General features: G+C 41.1%; 1 protein-coding gene across 1 annotated transcript; it reads right to left on the minus strand.

The window, feature by feature from the left end:
* Positions 1–575: 575 nt before the first annotated feature.
* LOC113145458 (inactive dipeptidyl peptidase 10) lies at positions 576–24,243 on the minus strand. The gene is made up of 25 exons (XM_026332205.1): positions 24,190–24,243; positions 15,929–16,043; positions 15,017–15,112; positions 14,732–14,826; positions 12,962–13,033; positions 9,197–9,249; positions 8,541–8,622; positions 7,970–8,090; positions 7,709–7,863; positions 7,135–7,232; positions 6,833–6,956; positions 6,408–6,449; positions 6,231–6,335; positions 5,247–5,338; positions 4,511–4,558; positions 3,194–3,312; positions 3,049–3,096; positions 2,715–2,813; positions 2,269–2,335; positions 1,931–2,125; positions 1,790–1,844; positions 1,586–1,685; positions 1,427–1,485; positions 884–956; positions 576–793 (listed from the first exon to the last, which is right to left on the minus strand). Exons 1-25 carry the CDS (start codon positions 24,226–24,228, stop codon positions 576–578), a joined length of 2,370 nt encoding a protein of 789 aa, XP_026187990.1. The 5' UTR covers positions 24,229–24,243.
* Positions 24,244–24,406: the final 163 nt, after the last annotated feature.

The following is a 24,406-nucleotide window of genomic DNA, read 5'->3' on the forward strand; positions in this document are numbered from 1 at the left end:
AAAGACATTTAAAGGATGTGGCCCTTATTTTATAGGACTATAGGACTCAAACCTTTTGTATCAGAGCTCTCCCAATTGGTTATTCAAAAATGTGTATGCAATAGCTTGGCCATCTAACGTGTAAAGGGCTGTGTCAGCTAATATAATTAAAACAGGCTTCTTAAGTCTTCTAGTATGTTCCTGGCTATTGGCAAATTTTGCACCTGAACGGCAAGAGTTAACTGCAAAACACAGAAAATGCAATGTAAACTAACCCAGATCATGCAGCCATTACGACATGCATGTTTTAAAATCTTTGTAAACTTTTGGCAGAATCAGTAGCCTTCTAGTCCTTGTCATCTCAAGTGAATTTTGTAAACAAACAGGGTCTCAAACATATAGTATAACAGCAGAAATAATTGCGCACAACAAGGTATATGGTAAATCAATTTTTCCAAAGTTTTAGGAGGTGATCTGATGTGTTTGGTCCCCACTCCTGTGCACTTGTACCTGGTAATCCTACCCAAGGTAATGCATAAGATGACATACTGTCCTAAGCAAGTCCTTTCAAGAAGAAGGAAAGGGGAACTCTGAGCTCAGTCATCTTCCTCCTCATCATCTTCTATGGGCTCTAGGAGAATGCTGTGCTTCAAGCAGCTTTGGAGGTAGTTCACTATGGTCCGCTGGAAGTGCTGAATGCTGCGCAGCTCTCTCAAGATGTGTCCCTCGTCTGGGTACAGTTGCAGCGAATAGTTGGCTTCTACCCTCACAAGCCGGTTCAGGAGCTCAGCACTGTGCTGGAAATGTACGCTTGCTTTGGCAAAACACACACATATATTAAAATTTAAACTGAAGAAATAAACACAAGAAAAAAAAATCTGCATAAAATTGAGCCAAATCTCACCATCTGCAGTTCCATGTAGAATAAGGAAATTTTCATTTTTCAGCTTGGTAACTTCCTCCAGCAGAGAGGCAGTCTGAAAATATACACCATCGCAATATGAATGCTTTATTAGGTACACCTAGCTAAAACTAACATAAACAGCGCTGCAATAAATCCAACCTTCATAAAAGTTTTATTGTTCAGTTTTTCTTGAAATTGTTTTGGAAAGGTATCGATTAAACTTTATGATCATCTTGGAGCCTCCATTTAAACTATAGTGTAATTAAATTATACAGCATCATAATGAAAGGTGTTTCTTTTATTGTACACCTTCAGTTATATAAATGTGAACAAAACATTAGAAACGCCTCCCCGTGTAAATCCAATACAATTTATCAGCACCATAAACTAAAACTACCAAAATCTGTCTAATATAAAATCTGTAAACAGTTTCTGAACATTATAACCATACTGCATTTGCTTGAGGTAATAAACTTGCAGCTATGCGCATATCAACAACAATTATCTTTTACATAAAACAAAGCACTAGCTTTGGAGCCTCACAGAGTAAGCGTGCTCCTCCTTCGCTGGAAGGCCTAGATACCTCTCAGAGAATGCAGCACCTGAAAACAGACGATTCTTACTCAAATACATGAGCTGTGCCTTTGTTTGGTCAGAAATGTTCAGCGTCTGTGAATAGTTAGTGACATGATTGCAACTTACTATAAAGCCTGAAGTCAGTTATTGGTGCCACAGCAGCTGTGCACTGAAAGAGCTTATCTGTTGCTGCTAACATCTTGAGAGTTAAATACCCACCAAATGCCTGCAGGGGGAAACATAAAGGTGCTAAAGGAAACAAAGTATGTAATGGCTTTCATGGTTTTGATGGGAAGGAGCTGAGTTTCCAATTTTAAAAAATGCTGTAACCTTGCCATAGAGGGCCATCCGATGATCATCGATGTATGGCAATTGCATTAACAACCTGCAGAGACATCATAAAAGCCTGTTAGTTTATCTATTCTCATGTGTCCATCATAAAGCTTTATGTTGTTGCATAACTGCACTGACTCTATAACTCCCAGATAATCTTTGACTCTAAGTGAGCCAAGCTTGCGTGGATCCACAGTGGTTGTCTTTTGTCCACGGCCAATTCCACTCCTGCCATCCACCCACGCCAAGGCCACACTGTGTGTGCTGGAGAGAACCTGTGTCCAGTCAAGGGTGAATTCCTCTGTCACTGACTGACTGCCAGGAACACCATCTCTGAGCAACAATACAAGAAGGATTCATTAGTGCAGGGAAAGTTGTGAGACTTGAAGAGTGGAAAAAAGGTTCAAAGGTTGCAAAACAGGTGAGATGAAATAGCTCTCGTTCTTCGTTCAGCCTGCTTGTTTTGTGCTACTTACACAATAATGAGGAGAGGGTGTAGGCTGCCCTCATAACCCCGGGGTAGAGATAGCTTCAGGTGCAGATCTAAAAAAAGCAAATAGGGGTTGAACAAGGTCAACTGGTTTGAACATGTTAGGATTACTACTACATTTAAGAGCCTCTGCTTAAAATCCAGCTGAACCTCAGAAGATATGCAAAAGGATTTTGAGTCTGTTAATCCTTACTTTGAACATTTTTGAACAACAGTGTCTGGTTATAAAATAATATTTATAACCACATTTTGAAAGAACATTTGTCTGAGCATATCACTAGTTATATTTTATCTACTTATCAAATATAAGAAATTATTGCTCTGGTTAGCATTCACTGCATTTGTCTTTACCAGGCTTAAACAGTGTTTTGTTTACCTTCTTAACAAAACAAAAGCCAAAACAGAGTATTATCAAAAATTTCCGTGTAATACCATAGTTGTCTGCTGGCAGTGTCCTGAACAGAGTTTCAGGGAGCCTCTTGTCCGCCAGGACTTTAGACAGAGGGCTGTTATCCTCCAAGACAACATATCCTACATGAGATAAAACACCACTGTGTTATGTTTGTCATTCTAAACATCAAGACAGACACAGCAGTCCATCATGTCGTGGACCCTCATCTCTTAACAGCTATAACTGAGATCCACAGTCAGAGGGCAGTGTTCACAAATGAATCTGCGGGCTGTTTGAATACAGTGTCCTCTGCAGGCTGTGGAGGGAAACATATGTATGCACATTATTAATCAGACAAGGAGATGTAACACTCACTGGATGGGTCCTTTGTACTGTGGACTGTCACCTTAGGGATTCCCGGGCCTGTGGATTTTTTCAAAAAACATCAGTATGAAATGAACTGTTTGGACACAGGGACACTTTTATATTCTTTGTGAGGTTGTATGCATGTTTCATTTACCTAAGCAGTAGAGGGTGAAGTGGGTTTGATTGGGACTGAATTCAACTTTAAAGAAGCGACAGCCGTCTATGAGGTTACAGGAGATGCACTGGCGTTGAAACTCTCCATCCAGGTCCACACTTTGAAATGATAGAACAGGATTATTGACCAGGCTCAATAAGAACAGGGCCGTTTAAAGTAGCTGGATTTGCTCCAGGGGAGGGTCAATTGATTGCTAGGATATTGAGAAAAAGTGTCACTATCTAGAGACACACCATTCAGGCAGTTGACTTTTCAGGAACAAATGGGGTTCAATAAAGTTAGAAGCCATTATACAGATTGTTCTGTCAGGTGATGTTAAGTGTCTAACTGTCCTATTCCACTCCACTGCTTACACATTTCAGCCAGAATCAATTACAGATCAAGTTTAAACAAGTAATTTTCCATTCTCTAGCTTCTTGCCTTCTGAGGCCCAAAGCTATGTATGTTAATAAAAAGAAATAAAACTTAGGTGGCAGCTGAGGGAACAGACAAGTGTGTTTATCACAAATCTCAGTGACAGGGCCTCAGCAGCAGGGTCCTTGTCCATTGAGTGTTTTTCTTTTCTGTTATAAATGTGTCAGTTTAGCTGCTGGCCTGCTGTAAGTCTTCTGATTGCTTTTCAGGTATGCAGACAGCTTTGGTCAGGCAGTAGATATGTCTGTCCAGCCCCCATTTTGGTCCAGGCTGAATTATTTAGATAGACCACTATGAAATCTTTAACAGATGTTCACAGCTGTCAAAGGCTGAAGTCCACTCACTTTGATGATCAACTGACTTTTCCTATAGCACCAGGTTGACATTTTCAGTTCTCTGCAGTTTTTTAATAGGTGCACACATTCATGTTCTTCTCAAGGTGAAATACAGATTGAAATACAGATCTAACTTTTCATGAAGCAGCATCATCAGTTAGTCTACTTTTAATTTGATGATTTATTATTTGTAAACAAATCCTTATAAAATAAAGTATGGCTCAGTATGTTGCGTTCAGTGCTATAGCAGATCTATGCATTCTGACATACTAGACTAACACGACATTAGCATTTGTTTCAAAACACCACATTAGCTATAGACCCTGTTTAACGAGACATGTTAGCTACATGCTATAATGCATTATACGTTTGGTTAAAAGTCTGACTAAATAAAAAATAAGAGCTCTCAAAAGTAATTCAAGGCATTGTTTTTTTAAATTGGAAAGGCAACAAAGCCTTTGAGTCTTATGAATAATATTGGTTGTTGTTTATAGCAGTCTTTAAATCTGTTCTTGCTGAGCTTAGCCAGGTTTTTCAGTGTACCTACCTGTAAAGGTGTCTGCTTTGTCTGGATTCTTCCGTGCTCAGGAAATAGCTGAAAAGTAAAATAATAAACCACCAGCGCAGCAAGTTATTCAACACTGCCAGAGAAGATGCAGCTCACCTTTGGATATCTTAAAGTCATCCTAATTATTATGGATATACCTGTTATTCATGACAAGTATTTATATACTCCAGCATGTTACTGAAATCAGCTTTGTATCACATTTAATTTGGAAAGCACGACTGGTGATTTAAAACATTTGAGCAGTGGATGTACATCACAGTTATTTTGTTGAGTCCACACTTCCACATAAATATGTAAGTATTAGGATAGAAAATGATCTGTCTGAGAGCAAAGAAAAGTATCATCCCATGGGCTTTGGGACTAAAAACAACTGTCTACAGCAAAAGTACAATTGACTTTCCTTGATTTTCTGTGATGCTCACACCTTAGTCAGTCTCTCCATGACTGTCCCCAGTAGGATAAAGGTGGATTTAAGCAATAATCTGCTATGGTTGAGTGTAAATAATCATTTGTCCCCTGTGGCAATGCACTGCCACAAATCAGGATCAAAGCCATTTCATTTGGCTTTTTTAAACAAAAATCAATGAATGAATGTGAAAAGATGATCATTTTAATGATGGACACTATTCTGCTCTTTCTACTTGCACATTCAGAGTAAGTGAGCTGACAAAGGCAATGATTCACCGTGGCCCTACACAATGTGGCTCTCACATACATCTTTCCAGCCTTCTCGTCTAGAGCGCAGAGCAAGGTGACGTCCCAGCTCCCAGACGTCAAGAAGCGAGGAGGGACAGAAGGGATGGCAGACTGTGTTACAAAGAGAAACACAGATGAAGAGAAATGCAAAAGCCAGAGCAGGTAGATATGCAGAATAAAAATAGGTGCAGCAATATATCAAGTGTGCGTTAGAGGATCGGAAAAAGTGAAGATATGCTCAGAAATTTAAACCAAAGAGATGTAGTGGCTGGTATCTACAGATAGAAAAGTAAAAAATAGTTTTTTTTTTTTGGCATTTCACCTGTATTGGATACCTGACAGCTTCGAGAGGAATAGTAAAGAGGGGCAGAGAAAGAAAAGTATGACTGGCCAAGAATCAAACTAGGGAGGCTGCAGTTTTTTGGTAACCATGCAGCCAACATACAAAAAAGTGCTTTGTAGTTATACTGGAACTGAAGTCAGTGAAACACAGGACAGAAAGCTCTGGAGTTCATCCAAAGTCCTTAATTATATATAAGAAAAGTTGTTGAACTACACTACTCAACAAAAATAAAAAAACACCTTTAAATGTCAAATTTGATTAATTCTTTAATCACACAGTGATATCACTACCTCCTATATAGTTTGTTTCCTCAAGAAAGTACAATTTAATGTTTGTTAATTGCCTTGCTTCTGATAAACTGAAATGAACTGAATCCGCACAAAAATGTTAAATGCAAACAACCAACAAAATATTAATGAGTGAAATGACTCCTTAGATAAATGTGGTGTTTTAGGAATTGTTTGTATAATTACGGAGAAACTAAATGCAATCAAATGACTTTGTTAAATGACAGAGGTGGAGGACACTGTGAGAAAAACAGGCTTTAAGCTCTGTGCTACTGCGATCTGTAATCACATACTGTTTTATGTGATCCCTGTAGACGTTAACAGACAAGGATGACATGACAAGAGGGTCAGACTTTAATGTTCTATAACTGACCTGGGCTGCAAGACCAGCGATGTGGTGAAACTCTCCACGAGCACCTTGTTTGGCAGGCAGAATGGTGTAAAATACAGAGCCGTCTGCTGAAAACAGTGGCACGTCCTGTTGAAGAACTTTATTTAGTCAAGAGGAAGACAGTAGCAACAAATAGCAAATTAACTAATTAATACATACCTGCCGTTGGTTTTGCATTATATCCATAGCCATTTTGTGTTTCTGTGGATTTAAAATCACACAATAGATAGGAAGTTATTATCAGCTTCTTAAAAATGTACATTATTGACATCTAATGCAGCTGTTAATAATGCTGTATAACTAAAGCTGATTATGTTTATTAATTATTAAATATAGAATGAATAAATAAACAGCAAGGGCTACACTGAAAACTGTGAGGATTTACAGAAGGGGAACAAGCAATAAAATATCACAGAACATCAATGAAAATTCTTCTCATGCAGGAAATGACTTTAATTATTAATCTAGTCAATGGAGATTTAAAAACTCATATCACTGTAAAAGAAGCAGAATTTCTATGAAGGCTGTGTTATGCAGTGGGGGCCGATTGGATTATTAATGTAGAACAACTGATGACCGCTCACCTCTGAGCAAGCCCCCGTGGTGGCCTTGCACACGCAGAGAACTGATTGGTTCTGGGCACGATTCAGCCAGCGAACTGCAAGCTGGGTGCTGCTGATCCAGGTCACCATGGAGATGTAGCGGTCTCTGAAGAGGCAATGCAGAAAATGTTGAAAGATTGAAGATTGAAAAGAAGTGCAGAGGATCAGAAAAAAGAAGAAGCAATGACAGAGAGAGGACCTTAGACATGGGCCAATCATTTCTGACACGCGGTGTCTAAAGTTTTTAAAGATTTATTGTGTTTTTACATTACAGCAGATACTACCTGGCCCTGAGGGAGTCAGGAGGCATCATCTCCAGAGTGTGAGCTGGACCATAAAGATTTACCACAAACAGAGTAACTGCTGGGATGCTTGAGCCAGCCTGCATGCACAAGCAAAAGAAAAAAATAACAGATAAACTCATGAATACATTAAGTGTTAGTTTTTGGCAAATTTCATTAGCAACACTAGCGGCAATGTCAGGTTTGTCAGTCCACCACTTTGGCATGTACTCAAATATCTCAACATCTATTGGATGGATAAATATGGAATTTGGTAGCAGTATCTACAGTGTGTGAATCCTGATGACTTTGGTGATTCTCTTTTAGTACCAGTGCCAGCAGCAGGTCACTCAAATTGAAAAATATCTCTTCTACTCACTACTGTATGCATTGGTATGAATTTTGTACAGACATGACAAAATAGGATGGTGAAGATGGTAAACATCATACCTGCTAGATATCAGTGTGTTAGCACTGTCACTGTGAGTATGTTTGCATCCTGAAATTAGCACTTATCTCAAAGCACTGCTGTACAGCCCCACAGAGGCACTACTATATGTTTGTAAACAGTCTTCACCTTGGGGTAGGGGAAGACCACATTGGCGGGATAGAGACCACCTAAAAAGTGAGGTATTTCCATTACAGGTGTGCCAGAGTTGTTGATGCTGAGGTATGCCAGTCGGGCCCCATCCGCAGACCACCAGTGGGCAACATATGTCAAGAGCAGCTCCTCTGTTTTGAAAGAGAGTAAATGGTTTTCAATTCCAACTCAAAACATAATTATACATGTAATGATCACTGTTTTACAGCCTCAGTGTAAAGATGGACTACATCCTACCCTCATAAGACCAGTCAGAGAGCCCATTCACCATGTGCTGCCCCTTTTCAGTGCTGGTGAGACGCAAGGTTTTGCTGGTCACACTCGCCTTGTAGTAGATATCGTCATCAAACACATAGGCCTAGCATGAGCAGCATGAGGAGACAGTGTCAACCCTTTTTTCAAAGACAGGCTTCATCGCTGGCTGCCTGTGCTGAGTATCGGACACGATCCAAGAGTGAATGAATAATCAGCCAACACACACTCAAACACGAGTGAGAGCCAATATATCTTTGCTTGGCAGTTAATATGCTGCAGATGAGCAGTGACATAGAGGCAAAAGTCAATTACATTACAGGGAATCTAGATGAATTACATTATGAGCATAAAACAACCACATTATACCAACACAGTCACTGCAATAACCTCTCTGACAAAGACTTGGCTCCACTGATGTTGTGATTATGAAACTCATGTCATACTTATACACAGCCTGAAATGTTAGGGACTGCAAAGGTTGAGAATATCATCCTACCATATTGATGCTGATGACAACAAATTCATCAGAAAAATAAGCAAGCGCCTGCCTTACCAGCTGGTTCCCCTGAGGGCCCCAGGAAGCGTACTGTAGCGCTCCCTTCTCCCGCTCAGGAGGGTTAATGTCCAGCAGCTCCCTGGAACACACAGAAACTCAGACATAAGCCCTCTGCAGAGAACAGTCCTCCTGTTTAAAGCTCTCTGATGTCCAGCCATTGAGAGAAATACTGTAGTGGGAGGGCAAATGAGAAAGATGCAGAAAGGGAAAACAAAACACACAACAGGGTTGGTTCATGCAAAGGTGCAACATTTCTTTTTTTCAGAATTTGTAGACACACTTTTCTTTTCCTCAGGTCAGACAAACATTTTCCTCCATGGCATACTCATTACAATGATGAATATTGTATGTCTTCCTGAAATCCTTTTCACAACCAGTCCTTGGTATTTCCAGGGATCAACCACAGCTACCACATTTGATATAAAGCTGAATGTGAATCTCAGGCAGTGAAATCTGAAATAGAATACAAACCTCAAGTTGGGCTATGGAACCTGAAAAGAACACTGACAAATGAATGCATGTCTGACAGAAACATGAAGCTCGGATTCGATGAGGCACACTTCGGGGGACATTTTTCAATCCACAGGTCTGCTTGCATTGGTAATGCTCATGCCCATTGCAGCCCATGCATTAGCATTCATGATTCCACCTACCCATTAGCCACATTGTAGATAGCATAGGAGGCTGTGAAGGACTGAGAGAACACCTGAAAGAGGTAGAGGATATCATGCACACAGGTGTGCTGCATGTAGATGACAACACACACATAGTTTAGCACTCACTCATGCTCATACACATGTAGAAAGAAAGTTAAATGCAAATGAACTGCAGGTTATGAAGGACACTGCTGAAAGGAAGTTTATGATTAGACAATAAGAAACAGCAAGTTGTTTTTGCCTTCTCTAAATTTCTCTGAAATCACTGCAAAGCACTGTATCTGGTGATTTTTTTTTAAATGGCAGCAAAACACTATGCTACCAAAATAGCATAAAATTATTAACAGAAGTTAAATAACAATTTAATGTAATTCTTTCACGTACAAAGACAGTATGTGTCTTTGTTTTTTTGTTGTTTGTTTTATTGTTATTTGTGGTCACTTTCTTATTGCGCCATTCACAGCTTAGTCCTATATGTTAATGTGTTTTAGCCATTCAAACCGCTGTCAGCAGTTTCGGATGTGTTACTTCATTGTTGTGATTACAGTGAAATTAGGGTAACAGCAACCTTCACTTAACACGGAGTAAAATGAGTCATTGGATACATGACCATGGAAAATCCAGACAACTTCAGCTAACATCCTTTCCACTGAGATTTATTGAGGCTGGAAACACCGCCATCAGCAGATGCAAAATGCTAAGGGAATTGTTGATTGTGTGCATTTTTAAGCTTGTGTGCATTAACCACAATTGATCACAGCATCACCTGTTGAATTTGAGGTAACACATTGATTCCGACCGTTTTTCTTTTAAGCAAAGGTCTGGAAGTAGGTTCTCTTGCCCACTGGCCTCTGAAACCCTCTGCCTGCAGGAAAACCAATCCCTAAAGAAATTAAATGTCACATCCTTTATACAGCACACTTAATAGTGAAATTGGATTTCTCCTTTGTGTTGTTTGTTGTTAGAAAATGAGTGGATGGAGTGAGACGGGATAATGCTGTAGAAATAGAGGAGGAGAAATAAATTCTAAGGCTTTCTAAATGAAACTGAAATCTGATTGTTGTATAAAGTCTGAGCACAAGGGGCAACAGGGTGTACAGAGGGTGTACTGTAGTACACAACACAACATAGCAATAAGAACAGGAAGAAGGAGTGAACTGGTCAAACACTAAAGAAAAAAGTGAGCGAGAGGGATAGACAAAGGCAAGGAGGGAAGAAAATGCAAGGAGGGCAGATGCTGCCACTGACGGTCGAGTTGATTGGTACTTGACTCATGAGTTAGAAACTAAAGAGGACAGCACTGCCATGAGCACCATGTTCAGTCAGCTGTTTATGATTTGTTAAGGAACCCAGTGACTCTCCTCATGATTTAACATCATGAGGTCGTTGGCAGAGGCTGTACCATATTGTGTGTTTGTGTGTATCTGTGATAAACAGGCAGAGAGAGTGAGAGCATCTGTCTAAGTGAGCCAGAGTGAATTCTAATGTGGCGGCCACATATCATAAATCTCCCAGATTGCTATGCTCCCCCCCCTTCCCATTTACAACACGCCCCCTCCCCAACCTATGCCACCAAAATGGGGGATGGGAACACAACACACAGATTAAACCCAGAAGATAGCATGGGATAATGTGATAATGGATACAAACAAACCCCTTCGCCTTAGCACAGATAGTGGGATCTATTGTACAGTGAAAGATACATCATACAGAGATAATAGGATCCTTCCTTTTCAACATTGTTCCTGCCTCACAAGCATTTCTTAGCAGCTCCACAATGCCCTGCCTTTGATACCAGCACCCATCAGTGTTTGCTGCAGAGTGCAGACACGACTCCCTTGGCATTTTATTTGTCCCGAAGCTGCACTGTCTTGGCAGGCACTGGTCCATTTGCTTCTGCTCATCAATCCAGAAAACTCAACTATCTTGCCATCATTCTTTTGAAGAAATGTAGGTCTTCACTTTCTGCTTTTCTCCTTGGTTCACACAAACCTGCTTAATTCAAACAGGCTTTGAGGAAAGACATTTTCCTGTAGGAAATCTACTTTCTTATGTCCCCGTGTGGTCAAATCCCTAACTCACTTCTATGTACACTCTTATCAAAATCCATTTATTTTTGCCCACCAGGCACAAAACCCTCCCTAAAGCCTCCAGAGCTAACACAAAGCCTTTTAACTTTACACACAGCCTGCTCATCCATTTCTGGCCACCACAGCTCTCTTCTTTTAGCATCTCTTCCATCCCTTGATAATCAGTCATGCTGATTTCAACTGGAGAGTGTAACTTAGGGCAAATGGTGCATATCCATTTTTTATTTGCCTTCCATTGTGAGTGGTGTTCCCTACTGCTCCCTCTGTTCTCTGTCACCCTGAGAGGTGTGCCATTCCTTTTCCAAACAACAAAGTTGGTGCGTGGTGCAAACCGCTTCTGTCAGCACAAATCCCGCCAGAGATAGCCAGAGAAAAGTGAGTGAGAGCAGGGAAGATGAAGCAGGAGAGAGAATGAGAAGGCTAGAAAGAAGGGGAGAATGGAGAAATAGCCTCATGTGCTCAAAATGCCATCAGTGCTCTCTTTCTCACACACACACATTAACACACATACACACATCCATTTCTAAACACATCCATTTCTAAACACAGTATGCATTGCCTCTGATTTCTTCAAGTGTGCATACACACTGCATACAGATGAGAACAAACAATTCCTGCTGATATCAAAGGAAATATGCTAATGACATGACATAAATTAAGGCAACCAACAAATTGGGCAAAGATCTAAGCCTTTTCTTTACAGGAATATCTAAACACTGAACCATATGTTAACCTCTCAATAATTCAGTTATGGGTGCACGCTGTTTGTGACGAATGCTGTAACACAGCAACAGGCTCATTTGGTCCCCACACACAGAAAAGATGATGCGCAGTGATTAGTGCAGAGTAGATCTCTAAAGGAAACCCAGAGAGACAGAAGAGACTGAATGAGTCCGAGCTTGAGAGCACAGCAAAATCTGCTTTCAGATGTTTAATAAAAATGCAGAGATGCGCCAAGGGCTTTCATTTCCTCCTAATTCTGTTTTTCGTTCCTTGCTGATTACTTGCACATTACACAACTTGCCTGCCCTTTGCAGGAAAAGTCGGTATTGTATTAATGGTGTCGGTATTTACAGAGTGAGATGACTGGTGGTGGGGTGGAGGAGCTGAGATGGTGCTAAGGTAAAGCTCTGTGTTTTATCTACCCTAATGCTTATGTGAAACCCCCCGCAAAGTGTGTTTCTTTTCAGCCTCTCATTAAAATTCCTCACCAAAATAGCAGGGTGATTTCATTACCACAGCTGCAACTTTTCCCCTTCATCTCCTTGATCTCCCCTTCTCCTCTGCGATCTACTTTACACTGATCACTCACTCTAAGCTTTCCTCACCCCCCTGCATCTTCAGCCATCAACCACTTTAAATATTCAGCTCCCCATACGTTATCCCAGTCATTTGGCGGGTGGTGTTATAGAGCTTGAGACTGCTGCAGTAGCAGAAATCAGCACACACCCCTTCTGCTTCATGTACTCCTTCTCTCTGCTGTTTCACTGCTGCTCTGATTAAGATGCATGTCAGCATTGTTTTGCAGCCACTAGTGGCTTGTCAGACATGGAGGTTTGTGAGCAGTAGCAGCTTGTCTTTGATATTAGTGCATAATTTATGGCCCTGGATATTTGCTGAAAATAAAAATCTTTCCAGAACAAATCTAACTCAACAATCAGAGAAAACTCACCGGTCGGATGTTAAACGCCAAGAGGACAAACCTCTTGTCTGCAGAGACTTGGAATTTAGTCGTGGTCAGGTCCTGTTAAAAAAACAAAGGGGAATTAGAAGATTTTTTTTTTCCTATTTATTAAATCATAATCTTTTTCTATCAATTTCTGACAAAGGTCAGTACTGGAACCTTCTCCTTTTTCCGCATCCCCTTCAGGGCACATTGCCTGACAATTGGCTCTCTCTCTTATCATAGCTGCACTGATGATGTCCAATTTGTGAAACATGCAGATCTTTCAGATCTGCGTAATTTGACATAATTGTCTTAAAATTGCAGTGAAACAGAAGTTAAGCATCCTAATGGTCTATAACATTTCATTATATTGACTCTGTTATTCTGCATTACTGAGATTTGAACCAAACATTTAGATTTGACTGGATTGTGTGACTTACTGAATAAATTGTGCAGAAAAACTTTTCACAAGTGATTTTTTGACATAGATTCAGAATCTAACAGAAGATAGCTGAATACCTGACATAATAACAGGATTAGAACAATTTAAACTGATTTCTTATTTCCATGTGTTCTTTTGAGCTGAATGCTTGGATGTCTTGTCGCTTTTTGCTATTCAGACTTGTTTTTGACCCAACTCACAGTTAATAGTTCGCTGACATCTAACACAGCACTGGGATCCTTTTTGATCCCAAGTTTGACTTCTTCAATTAATAAACACTCCCAAACCCCTTCTCGTTTTTTTACCAGCTCTACTGCCTATTGACAGCCCACTCAGTGTGCTCCTGGTGACCAAGGTTTTGCTTTGATAACGCCCACATTATGGAACAGTCTTTGTCTAGGGGTTAGATCAGGAATATGTAAATAGGTATTAGACTTGTCCTTCCCTAAACTGAACTGCACTTGCCTACCAAATAATGCATTAACATGAAAACATTTGTCCTTGTATCAGAAGCTCTGTTGCCTTTTCAGTGATGTACATTCACAGTGTCCTTAGTTTGTGAAACCAGGACTATGAAGCGCCATGTTACATTTTGCTAAGATTCACGTTGAAAACTAGTTATCACTATATTCAGTTTTTTTTTTTAATTCCAATCTATTTATTCAGGTTTCTTCATTTGATTTATTCTTTGAGCATTTTACTTTAGCTTAATTACAGTGTTTTTTTAGATGGTTTTTATTGTTTGTTGCAACTGTAAAGCACAGACATATAGTGAAAGTTTTTTTTTAATTATTGTAAATTTATGCTATTTAATGCTATATTTAGCTTAGATTGTCTCAGCAGTAAATTCCCTTAAGGAAACCCCTTGTGCTTCTTGGTATTCACAAAAATGTTCTTTTTCAGGAATTATGAAGAGCAGCAGCAAGGAGCAACCACATCTTAACAAAGAGCAGAGACTCCTAAACCTGACAGCACAACCCTCCTTTAAGCTCCTCTGCGATGACCCATATAAGCCTGTCAGTGTTATGCAGAGGCGGTGTTCAAAATGATGCCCTTGCTTGGAAAATTCTCTTTGAAGGCACATGCTGAGGGCTCACATAACAGCCAGACTGAGGGAAAATGAGCTGATACTGTCACTCTGCCAATTCTTCTTCTTTTTTTTTTTTTTTGTTTAGGGCAGATGTGGAACAGTGGGACTCTACAGCTTCTCTCTCTCAATATGGAAGCACCTCCCTGTCTGCAGGCCAGTCAGTTTGTCCAGCTGTCTGTGGATATGATCCGATCAATTCTGAAATCTGTTCGCTGTCTTCATGAGCTATATTGCAGGAACTCACCAGGGAGCTGTTATCCAGCAGTGTTGTGGTGAGGTTGCTGCTGAGGCTGAACGACAGGACGTGCCCCTCTCGGGTGCGGAGAGCCACTTCATTCTCTGCAGGGTTAAGACAGTTTAGCCATAGAGGTTTCTCTGTTATTAAAGTGATGACTTACGTCCACATAGACAGAAATGGCTGCTACTGTGTGTCTGCAAAACCAGTGGTACATTTTCAGGTTGATATCATTAAAGTGGTTTTAAGCTGTCATTTGCATTTTATCTGCCAGGAATAATTTGTGAATCTTACCGTTCAACCATGCCACACAGGGGTCATAAACCTTGAACTCCTCACTCTCAAGATCCTCCATTGTGAAATGGGAACGGAGTAACAAGTGCGATTCATCTTTAAAGACAAGTAAAGTTAAAAAAAAGTAAAGCCTGAGCCAGTTTGACAGCTGTTTCTGTTAATACATTTGCAACATTTGTAAAATGCTTAACACTGCACTCACCATGTCTCCGTCTACACTTAAAGTTAGACAATATTATTTTTCATAGGATTGTGAAAGCTCAATTCCATCCTCTGTTAAATGTAAAGCCACAGCCAGCAGCTGCTGACCTTATCACAAAGACAAACTTGCTCTGTCCGAGAAGGAATCCAACAGCCAGCACCTCTGAAGCTCACCAATTAACTCCACTTTGTTTAATTCAGTGAAAAAACAAAGTGTAAAAACTTCAGTTCACCATTTTTATTTTTTCAGTGGCATGGAGGTTAAAATCTCTTAGAGACTATGTTGTTGTTGCCTGGCAACTGCTCAGAGTGAAGAAATAGTGACTGGGAGATTATAACCCCCCACAGAGTGAAAAACTGTCATATACACACTGCAGATTCTGTACAGATAAAACAAACAAGAGATAAAATGTTTATCAGTAAACTTTAGAGGTGCTGCTAGTGGATATTGTTTTCTGAGTGCAGAGCCAAACTATTTCCCTGTTTCCAGTCTTTGATTAAGTTAAGTTAACCACCTTCTAGCTGTTGCTTCATAATTAATGTACAAACATGAGAGTGGTATCAATTTCCTCCTCTCCAGTTGAAAATGAACAAGCACAGTTCCCCAAATGTTAAACTCTTCCTCTAATATCCTGTATTGGTACAACTTTTATTTTGCTCTTGTTCTTTAGGGCCTTTTTGTTGCTTCTTCCTCTTTGTCCTCATTCTTACCAGGTGTAAGGAGGATGACAGACAGAATGACCAGAGACATAACAGCCAGGATCACCACCATTGCAATTCCTATTCCTTTCCAGTTCCGCGGGGGCCCATCTGTACTCCCCAGGTCCTGATATTGAAGTGAACACACACACACACACACACACACACACACACACCCTCACACACACACACACACACACACACACACACACACACACACACACACACACAGAGTGATGGATGTGAGCAGTTAGTGATGCCTCATTTCCACAGTCTCACTGAAATTTCTCCCCGACAGACGTATCAGTACAGTGAACCTCAGGCGGATTAAGACAAGCCTTCACGAGACCAGACATCTCTGAATTACACTGATTTTCTATATTAAAACTGCATGAAATTGTTGTAGGTGAGAGCTCAGGCTTTAATTGGAGCAGCAAGTTTCGAATTTCGGCCATAGACCTACCATTTTTACTATCGCCTCATTTAACTTGTTACATCACTGATGGGCCATGTGATATTATTATTAACAGGAATGGGTGAGTAAAGTTATCAAGAAATGTGTGGTCCATGATCCTACAGTGTGCTTTTATACAGAGAACTGTTAACTATTTAATCTGAAAACAGCTGCTTTGGTGGATCAGGATTTATTCAAACAGCTCTGGGTGAAGCTGTTAACAAGGCAATAAAAATAGAAGAAGATGTGAGTATGTACAGTAACTATAACATGAATTATTGACAAACCTACTGTTACCAAGAGAGCAAAACTTCAAGTATAGGCTCAAGTCCTCTTATACCCTCTGTATTCGATCAGGGGGAACTGATGGAACGAGCATCAGCATCAGTCACAATTTAACACAATTGTGTCCCTCTGTTCTGTCATCTGGGTTTCTGTATTTCAATTTACTTGTACTGTACTTCGCCCACTTCCTAGATAATCCACGCTTTTGCCTTTACATTCTCTCCCGCCGTTTATGTATTCTTGTTACTGTTGTTTTAATGCACTCTATGTATATCATGCTGTATGCTTCCTTTTCTATCTGTAAGGTGACCTTGAGACTTTGAAAGGCGCCATGAAATAAAATGTATTATTATTATTATTATTATTATTATTATTATTATTATTATTATTATTATTATTATTATTATTATAATGAGTGGCTGGCACTGTTGGAGCCACATGCCTTCTGGAGCGTGCAAGTTCAATCACAGAACAGCCATAAAATTCAAGGCTTCATTATTGCCATCCACTCCTTTAGCTTAGCTCACAGTTTCGCCTGTACCACTCAGCTTCCACCGGACCATGGGGAGGCATGCAGCGGAAGGAGGGCATGTAGCCTCCACAGTTCACTGCTCAACAGATTGGTGCTCCTTCGTTCTCCCTGGGTGACACCAGATGTCCCACAGTCTGTGCCATTCACCACACTAGCCCTTATCTAGCAATTTCTCCCCCCACACACACGCAAAGAGCAGGCAAGTTGTGTAACACACACACACAAATACACAAACATACTTTTTTACCCCCTTTGGCTATCTGCTTTACAGCCTCTGGCACTTGGTGTAAGTGTTGAAAGCTTGTATTTATGGAATGTACTTACTTATAACTGGAGTCAAAATTTCTTGAAAACCCATTTCAGAAAAGTGAACCATGGTGAATGGTGGAATAGAAAATTAAAGGTCAGTGCAGTAGAACCAGAAACAGTGGTTCCCATCTTCTTTTATGGCTACATATGTCATTTATTTAAAAAAGAAAATCCAATTAATTTCAAAAGGTTTCACTTGTTATTATAAAGAAATTGGATTACTTTAAAACAGAGATGAATAGAAGACACACAAAATGTGTTTTATCACCACTGGTTGCCAGCACTCCTGCCAAGGTCTCATCTTTGATAGATCTCCTTGGATGCAGTATTACAACCTGTTCAAATTAAAGCCACTACCAGGTGCAACTGTAGGGACACCTTTAAAGTGATGTTTGAATCTCCAGAGCTGGGTGATTGATGTGCACGGTTTTATCTCATTCTCCTTCCCTCTTGGCACACAGAACCTCCATTACCCTTCCATCAGATAAAGACACCTACAGTAGTCTATGAAGTCTTTGGTATTATACAATCAGTACTGAATTATACCTCTGCTTGAGTCTACGCTTATCATTTTGAAAAACTGAGATTTCTAATTTAACTGTGTTAACATAATGTATGCTGCATAAAGTTGGATCAGTAGCGATGGTCAAGTATCATGGTTGAAAATCAGAAAGCATATTGTGAAGATTTACATTGTAATCCCGTTCTCTCATAGCAGAATGGGGCATTTTGAATTAATTTCCTCCTGTTGGGTTACTCCACCCCACAGTATTTTTAAGCCCGCACTCTAACTACTATGTGCAGCATAAGAACTGAAACATCCTGTTAATGAGATCCACAGCTCATTCCCCTGAGCCAGACAGTTGACAATCGTTAACATGGACAGTGAAAGTCCCATGGCTGTGTGGATGAAGTGTTTTATCACACTTGCAAAAGACCTACAGATAGACTGAGCAGAATTCCCTGGCGAAGCTACTAATGCAGACAAGCTGCTGTTCACAATGCACGAGGGAATCTAATGCAGCACAAATAGCTGGGCTGTGCGATAGACCTGCCTTACCTCAGTTGGCACCCTGATGGACGCGTACATATATCTCAGCGCAGGTTTTCTGCTGAGCCAGATCAAAAATGAATTACACATAGAATCTGTCAGTGAGCCATCTATTTTACTCAGCCTACTTGAGCTCTAGATAAGATGTCAGTCAAACACCAAAGTGTGTGAGAATGCAAATCAAAGGTCTCTATGTGTAAATCTCCTGATGGATCCCCCTTGAGATGACTTTTGGCAAACCATGCAAGAACTGCATCAGACCAAAGAAAGCTCTTGCATTTATCAATAGAGCCAGTGGAAATGTGAGAATCAATAAGGTGTAGAGCTGTACAAGGTCCAGAGGGAAACAATTAATAGTGAGAATACAGACGTAAAGGAGACTTTTAGAGACATGCCTTCTGTTGAACACTGTTTCATGTGTGTTTTGACAGCTTCATGTGGAGTTTCAAGACCTATTCTGACCTTCTACCATTCTAACTTAAAAAACTGGAACAGCTGTCTGACAACCTTTTTTTCCTCAGAGCACTGCAAATACATTAAAACAATTCCAACTGCACTGATTGACTTTGTACAATAAAAAAAAACCATCACTGAAAACACAGTGACTGAAACTGCACAGCATGCACCACAACTAGGTTGTGCAGAATACAGGTGGTGCTAGGAATTCATAAATTAAGCTCAGGAGACCTCCTTAACTCCACCTTCTGTGTCTGTAAGGTGGAGAGAGTCCAACAAATCACATACATAGAAATGAGGAGACCAGTGCATGCTGTTTTGGGATTCTGGTTCTGGATTTGTATACCCCTGAACCCACTTTAACATCAGGCGATGATGTTTATTACACACATGACAGTGACAGGAAGCATCAGTGAAATAACTACCACCATAAATAGGGAGCAAGCTATTGGCAGACACATGCAACCATCAATATAATCTACCATAGATCCTTCTTCACCACAATGGACCGGTACATCGACCACATTACTGCTGCTGATGACCCAATCCGTCTGTCAATCTCACGTTTCATCCTTCCCTCACTCATGAACAAGATCCCAAGATACTTAAACTCCTCTACCTGAGGCAGGATCTCTCCCCTGGCCTGGAGATGGTAAGCCACCTTTGTCTGATTGAGAACCATGGCCTGCTGATTCTCATCCCAGCCGCTTCGCAAATCACCCCAACGCACGCTGGAGGTCCAGGAGCCAACAGGACAACATCATCTGCAAAAAGCAGAGATGAGATCCTGTGCTCCCCGAACTGGACTCCCTCCGGCCCCTGGCTGCACCTAGAAATTCTGTCCATAAAAATAATGAACAGAACCAGTGACAAAGCCCTGCCGGAGTCCAACATGCACTGGGAACAGGTCTGACTTACTGCTGGCAATGCGAACCAAGCTTCTGTTCCGTTTGTACAGAGACCGGATAGCCCTTAGCAAAGGGCCCCAGATCCCATACTCCTGGAGCACCTCCCACAGGATGTGAAGAGGGACCCAGTCGAATGCCTTCTCCAAGTCCACAAAGCACATGTGAACTAGTTGGGCAAACTCCCATGAACCCTCGAGCACCGTTGAGAAGGTACAGAGCTGGTCCAGTGTTCCACGATCGGGACGATCCTCCTGGATCCGAGGTTCGACCACCGGCCAGATCCTCCTCTCCAGCACCTTGGCATAGACCTTCCCAGGGAAGCTGAGGAGTGTGATCCCTCTATAGTTGGAACACACCCTCCGATCCCCCTTCTTAAAAAGAGGGACCACCAACCCGGTCTGCCAATCCAGGGGTACTGTCCCCCGATTGCTACCGAACTACCTCAAAGACCTCGGCTTGGGTGATGGATGGATCAGCCTCCGAATCCCCAGCCCCTGCTTCCTTTATGGAAGACGTATCGGCAGGGATAAGGAGATCCTTGAACTGTAAACTGTAAACAGTGTTAGCAGAGCACTGCTTCCCCCTCCTGAGGCGCCGGACGGTTTGCCAGAATCTCTTTGGGGCTGACCGGTAGTGGCCTCACCAAACTCCTCCCATACCCAAGTTTTTGCCTCCATCACCGCCTGGGCTGCAGCACGCTTGGCCTGGCGGTACCCGTCAGCTGCCTCAGGAGTCCCACAAGCCAACCAGGCTCTGTAGAAATCCTTCTTCATCTTGATGGCATCCCTTACGTCTGGTGTCCACCACCGGGTTCGGGGATTGTCGCCACGACAGGCACCTGAGATCTTATGGCCACAGCTTCTAGCCGCTGCGTCGACAATGGAAGTGGAAAACATAGTCCATTCGAATTCACTGTCTCTCTGAAGCTGAAGCTCTCTCAGAGGTGGGAGTTAAAGACCTCTCTGACAGAGGATTTGGCCAAATGTTCCCAACAGACCCTCACAGTACATTTGGGCCTGCCAAGTCTGTCCTGCTTCCTCCTCCACCAGCAGCTCCAACTCAACACCAGGTGGTGATCAGGACATACGGCTGACGGTCAGATGACACGACTACAAAGTCGATCATCGACCACCGGCCTAGGGCGTCCTGGTGCCATGTGCACTGATGGACACCCTTATGCTTGAACATGTTTGTTATGGACAAACTGTGACTAGCACAGAAGTCCAACAACAGAACACCACTCGAGTTCAGATCGGGGAGGCCGTTCCTTCCTATCACGCCCCTACAGGTTTCACTGTTGCTGCCCACGTGAGCATTGAAGTCCCCCAACAGAATGATGGAGTCCCCAGTAGGAGCACCTTTCAGCACCCCCCCAAGAGACTTCAAGGGCGGGTACTCTGCACTGCCTGATCCACATAGTACCGGCCCCTTATGGATCCTCCGAATGGGCGGCCCCACGTCACTCTTTCGGGCTTTGCCCGGCTGGGCCCCATGGGGGGAGACCCAGCCACCAGGCTCTCACCAAAGGCCCCAGATAAGCAAAAGAAGATGGATGAATGGATGGATAGATCCTCCTGATTTTAAATGATTCAGGAGAATTAGTCACAAGGGATTGCTGTAGATTAGCAAGTAACCCACCTATATATTACTTTGTCTCATTTTAACCCTTTGGAGTCTTGCACTGTTTTGGCCTTTCTGATTACTTTATTTAGGGGGTATTCTCTTCCTACAAACAAACAGCTAAATCAAGTGTTTCTCAGGATAGGGATGTCAGCAAACCAAAAGAAAAAAAAAAAACGAAACACACCGATAAATAAGCTAAGCATTTAAAAGTGCAAATGCATAGGCCTAATCTTTCGACAAAACTGTGTCTTCATCAGAGACAAACAGAACAAAGGCATAAGCCAAACCTTCATATAATCACTTGCAACATAGCGGACACCTGTAATTGGAAATAGGCCTAGCCAATGTCTGAGACATACCAGCTCCGGCAAGACAACAAACAATATAGAAACTAGTAAACTCACAATATAACTGTCAAAAAAAACAAAACAGGTTCTTCATGAATTCAAATGGGTTCAACTGTATTCAAAATATATACACAATACGCTTTTCTTCAAGGCAGTGTCTTGACAACATCACCAGTTCTAGTAGAAGGAAAACTTCTTCTATGCACCAAGAATTTAATGAGGCTACAGAATCATGATTAGCGCGTACATAGTGCAGAGCCATAGCATAATCCATATTTTGAGTCTGTATGGCAGTTTTATGTTCAGGAATACGAGTCTTTAATGGTCTCTTTACTTTGTTTTATGTATATATACAAATGTTTACCATAGCAGTGTTTGGTATCTTCTTTCAGCACACCTCAAGTATGACAAGCATATTTTCATATATCTCTATATCAAGACAACACAACACAGTGACACAACACACAGCCTTAATGAAGTGAGACCTGCTTTGAGTCTGTCCTGCTATCTTTTTTCTATCCTATATGGAAATAGTCTATCAGCACATAATATGCTTACAATGCTCAGTGTATAGGATGTGAGGATGTAAACTAAAACAATAATACTTTTGAAAAACAAGCTAAATGCTTTTCTTCTTTGAGCCCATGATTAACTGAACCACAACCAAAGCATAATGTTTTGTAGTATAAATTGTGATATGGCTTTCTCAGCTGGATATGGCAATGAGGTATTTATGTTGGCTCTGCACTGCACTTTGCACCTACTGTATGGAAAAGCTAAAATGATGACACACAAACGTATCACACAAGTAAAAATCAGTAGACACCATCTTCTCACAAACAGAGATGACAGTCCGCAACCCAGTGACCAATAAACTTCTTATATAAAAACAGCATTTGTTCAGTTTTGTTTAGTTTAGATTAATTGTTTTGTTGTGTAAAGCATATTGATTGGAGGCTGTGGCATAAGATGTTGCAACATTTACAGGTAATGGGTAATGGATTGTCTATAAGCCATGCACCATTATGTGACCCTCTCAAGGAGACAATAATGCTGCAGGATTAGATGCTCTTCAGCAAAAAATTTCATCACATTAACATGTACTGTAAGTAAAAGAACTAAAGATAAGTGTGTCAGTTAATGTCAAACACTACAGTAGTCACACTGTATACCAATTAGACATTATTTAACTGAAACTTGATTGCTTAAGCTTGTCTCTTGAACACTTTCTCTATCATGGCAGCTGCGCACTAATGATCTTGTGATTGAAACTCTTACAGGAAGGATGATAGTTTGATGAGGTGTTAATTTGTTAATTAGCCAACTTGGCAAGATTTTAAATTATTCTGCTGAGCTGTAAATAAACAGAAATAGCCAAATATCAGCTGTGGAAAGTGTCTGACACAACATGGGGACGTTTTATTCCAAGAAGGAATCCTTGCCTTTTAGTTAGACATCGAAATATTAGTCATGTAAATCCCACTGAAATCAAAGTGTGAATCCAGTGTAATGAGGAATCACCAGCAGTAATATCACGATAAATCATTGATAATTATAATAATTAAATTTACCCAAATTTTAAGATTCTTGTGTATAATCCACATACTGTGATACAATTACTCAGCATGTAGCATTTGACACAAAACCAGAGATGAGCTGTCACACAACCCAGAAAAAGACAAAACTGGAACTTAGAAGCATGTTACAGTTGAAGAGCAGAGGTGCATAAATCATTTAGAGAGAACTGGAGATATTTCACAATATGTATGTATCATTAACAATAAAGGCTGGTTATAGTGTGAGCTATAAATAAAAGACCTCGGTTTAAAGTCTTAGTTCATTTACAATACACCTACACAGCAGAGGGATAATCAATCATACAGTGCAGTGGCTCTAAGCCTGTGTCAGTGTGCAGGTCCACACCGGAGGGGACAGTTTGCAGGGACAAATTCTTATCTGAATATTAGAAAGGCGAGCTTTGTCACAGATGCAGATATTATGCTATAAAAACTCTGCATGGGACAGAAAGACAATAAGGATGAGAGGCAGCAGACGTCGAGTTGTACCAGGTACCAGGTACAAATGTACGAGGTACCAGGGTGTCTGTAAGATTGACACTGACGAAAAAAGTCTGAATGGGCGAAACGGCTCTAACACTGATTGATAGTCATCGTATTGTGGGCATCCAAGAAGAATCCCCCGCTACAGAGCACTCACAAAATCTACCCTCACCCACAGACACACATCTGCCCCGAAGCTGAAGAAAACTAAGTAGGAAATAAAACAATTGAAACATACATACACATACCAGCTCCGTGGTCATGTTCTGTTGAGTTGTGGCAATCATTGTGATTCCGCAACAAGCTCTGCTGCTCCGTAGCCTCAAAACCCGATGAGCAGCTGTGCTGTTGCCTTGCGGAGCCTTTTCTGTATGCTCTGCTTCTTGTAAGTTTGTCCTACATGGGCCGGTGGTCTCTCTCTCTCTCCCTCTCTCTCTCTCTCTCTCGAATCGCATTCATTCATTC

Source organism: Mastacembelus armatus, chromosome 7, assembly GCF_900324485.2.
Source record: "Mastacembelus armatus chromosome 7, fMasArm1.2, whole genome shotgun sequence".
Taxonomy (NCBI): Eukaryota; Metazoa; Chordata; class Actinopteri; order Synbranchiformes; family Mastacembelidae; genus Mastacembelus; species Mastacembelus armatus.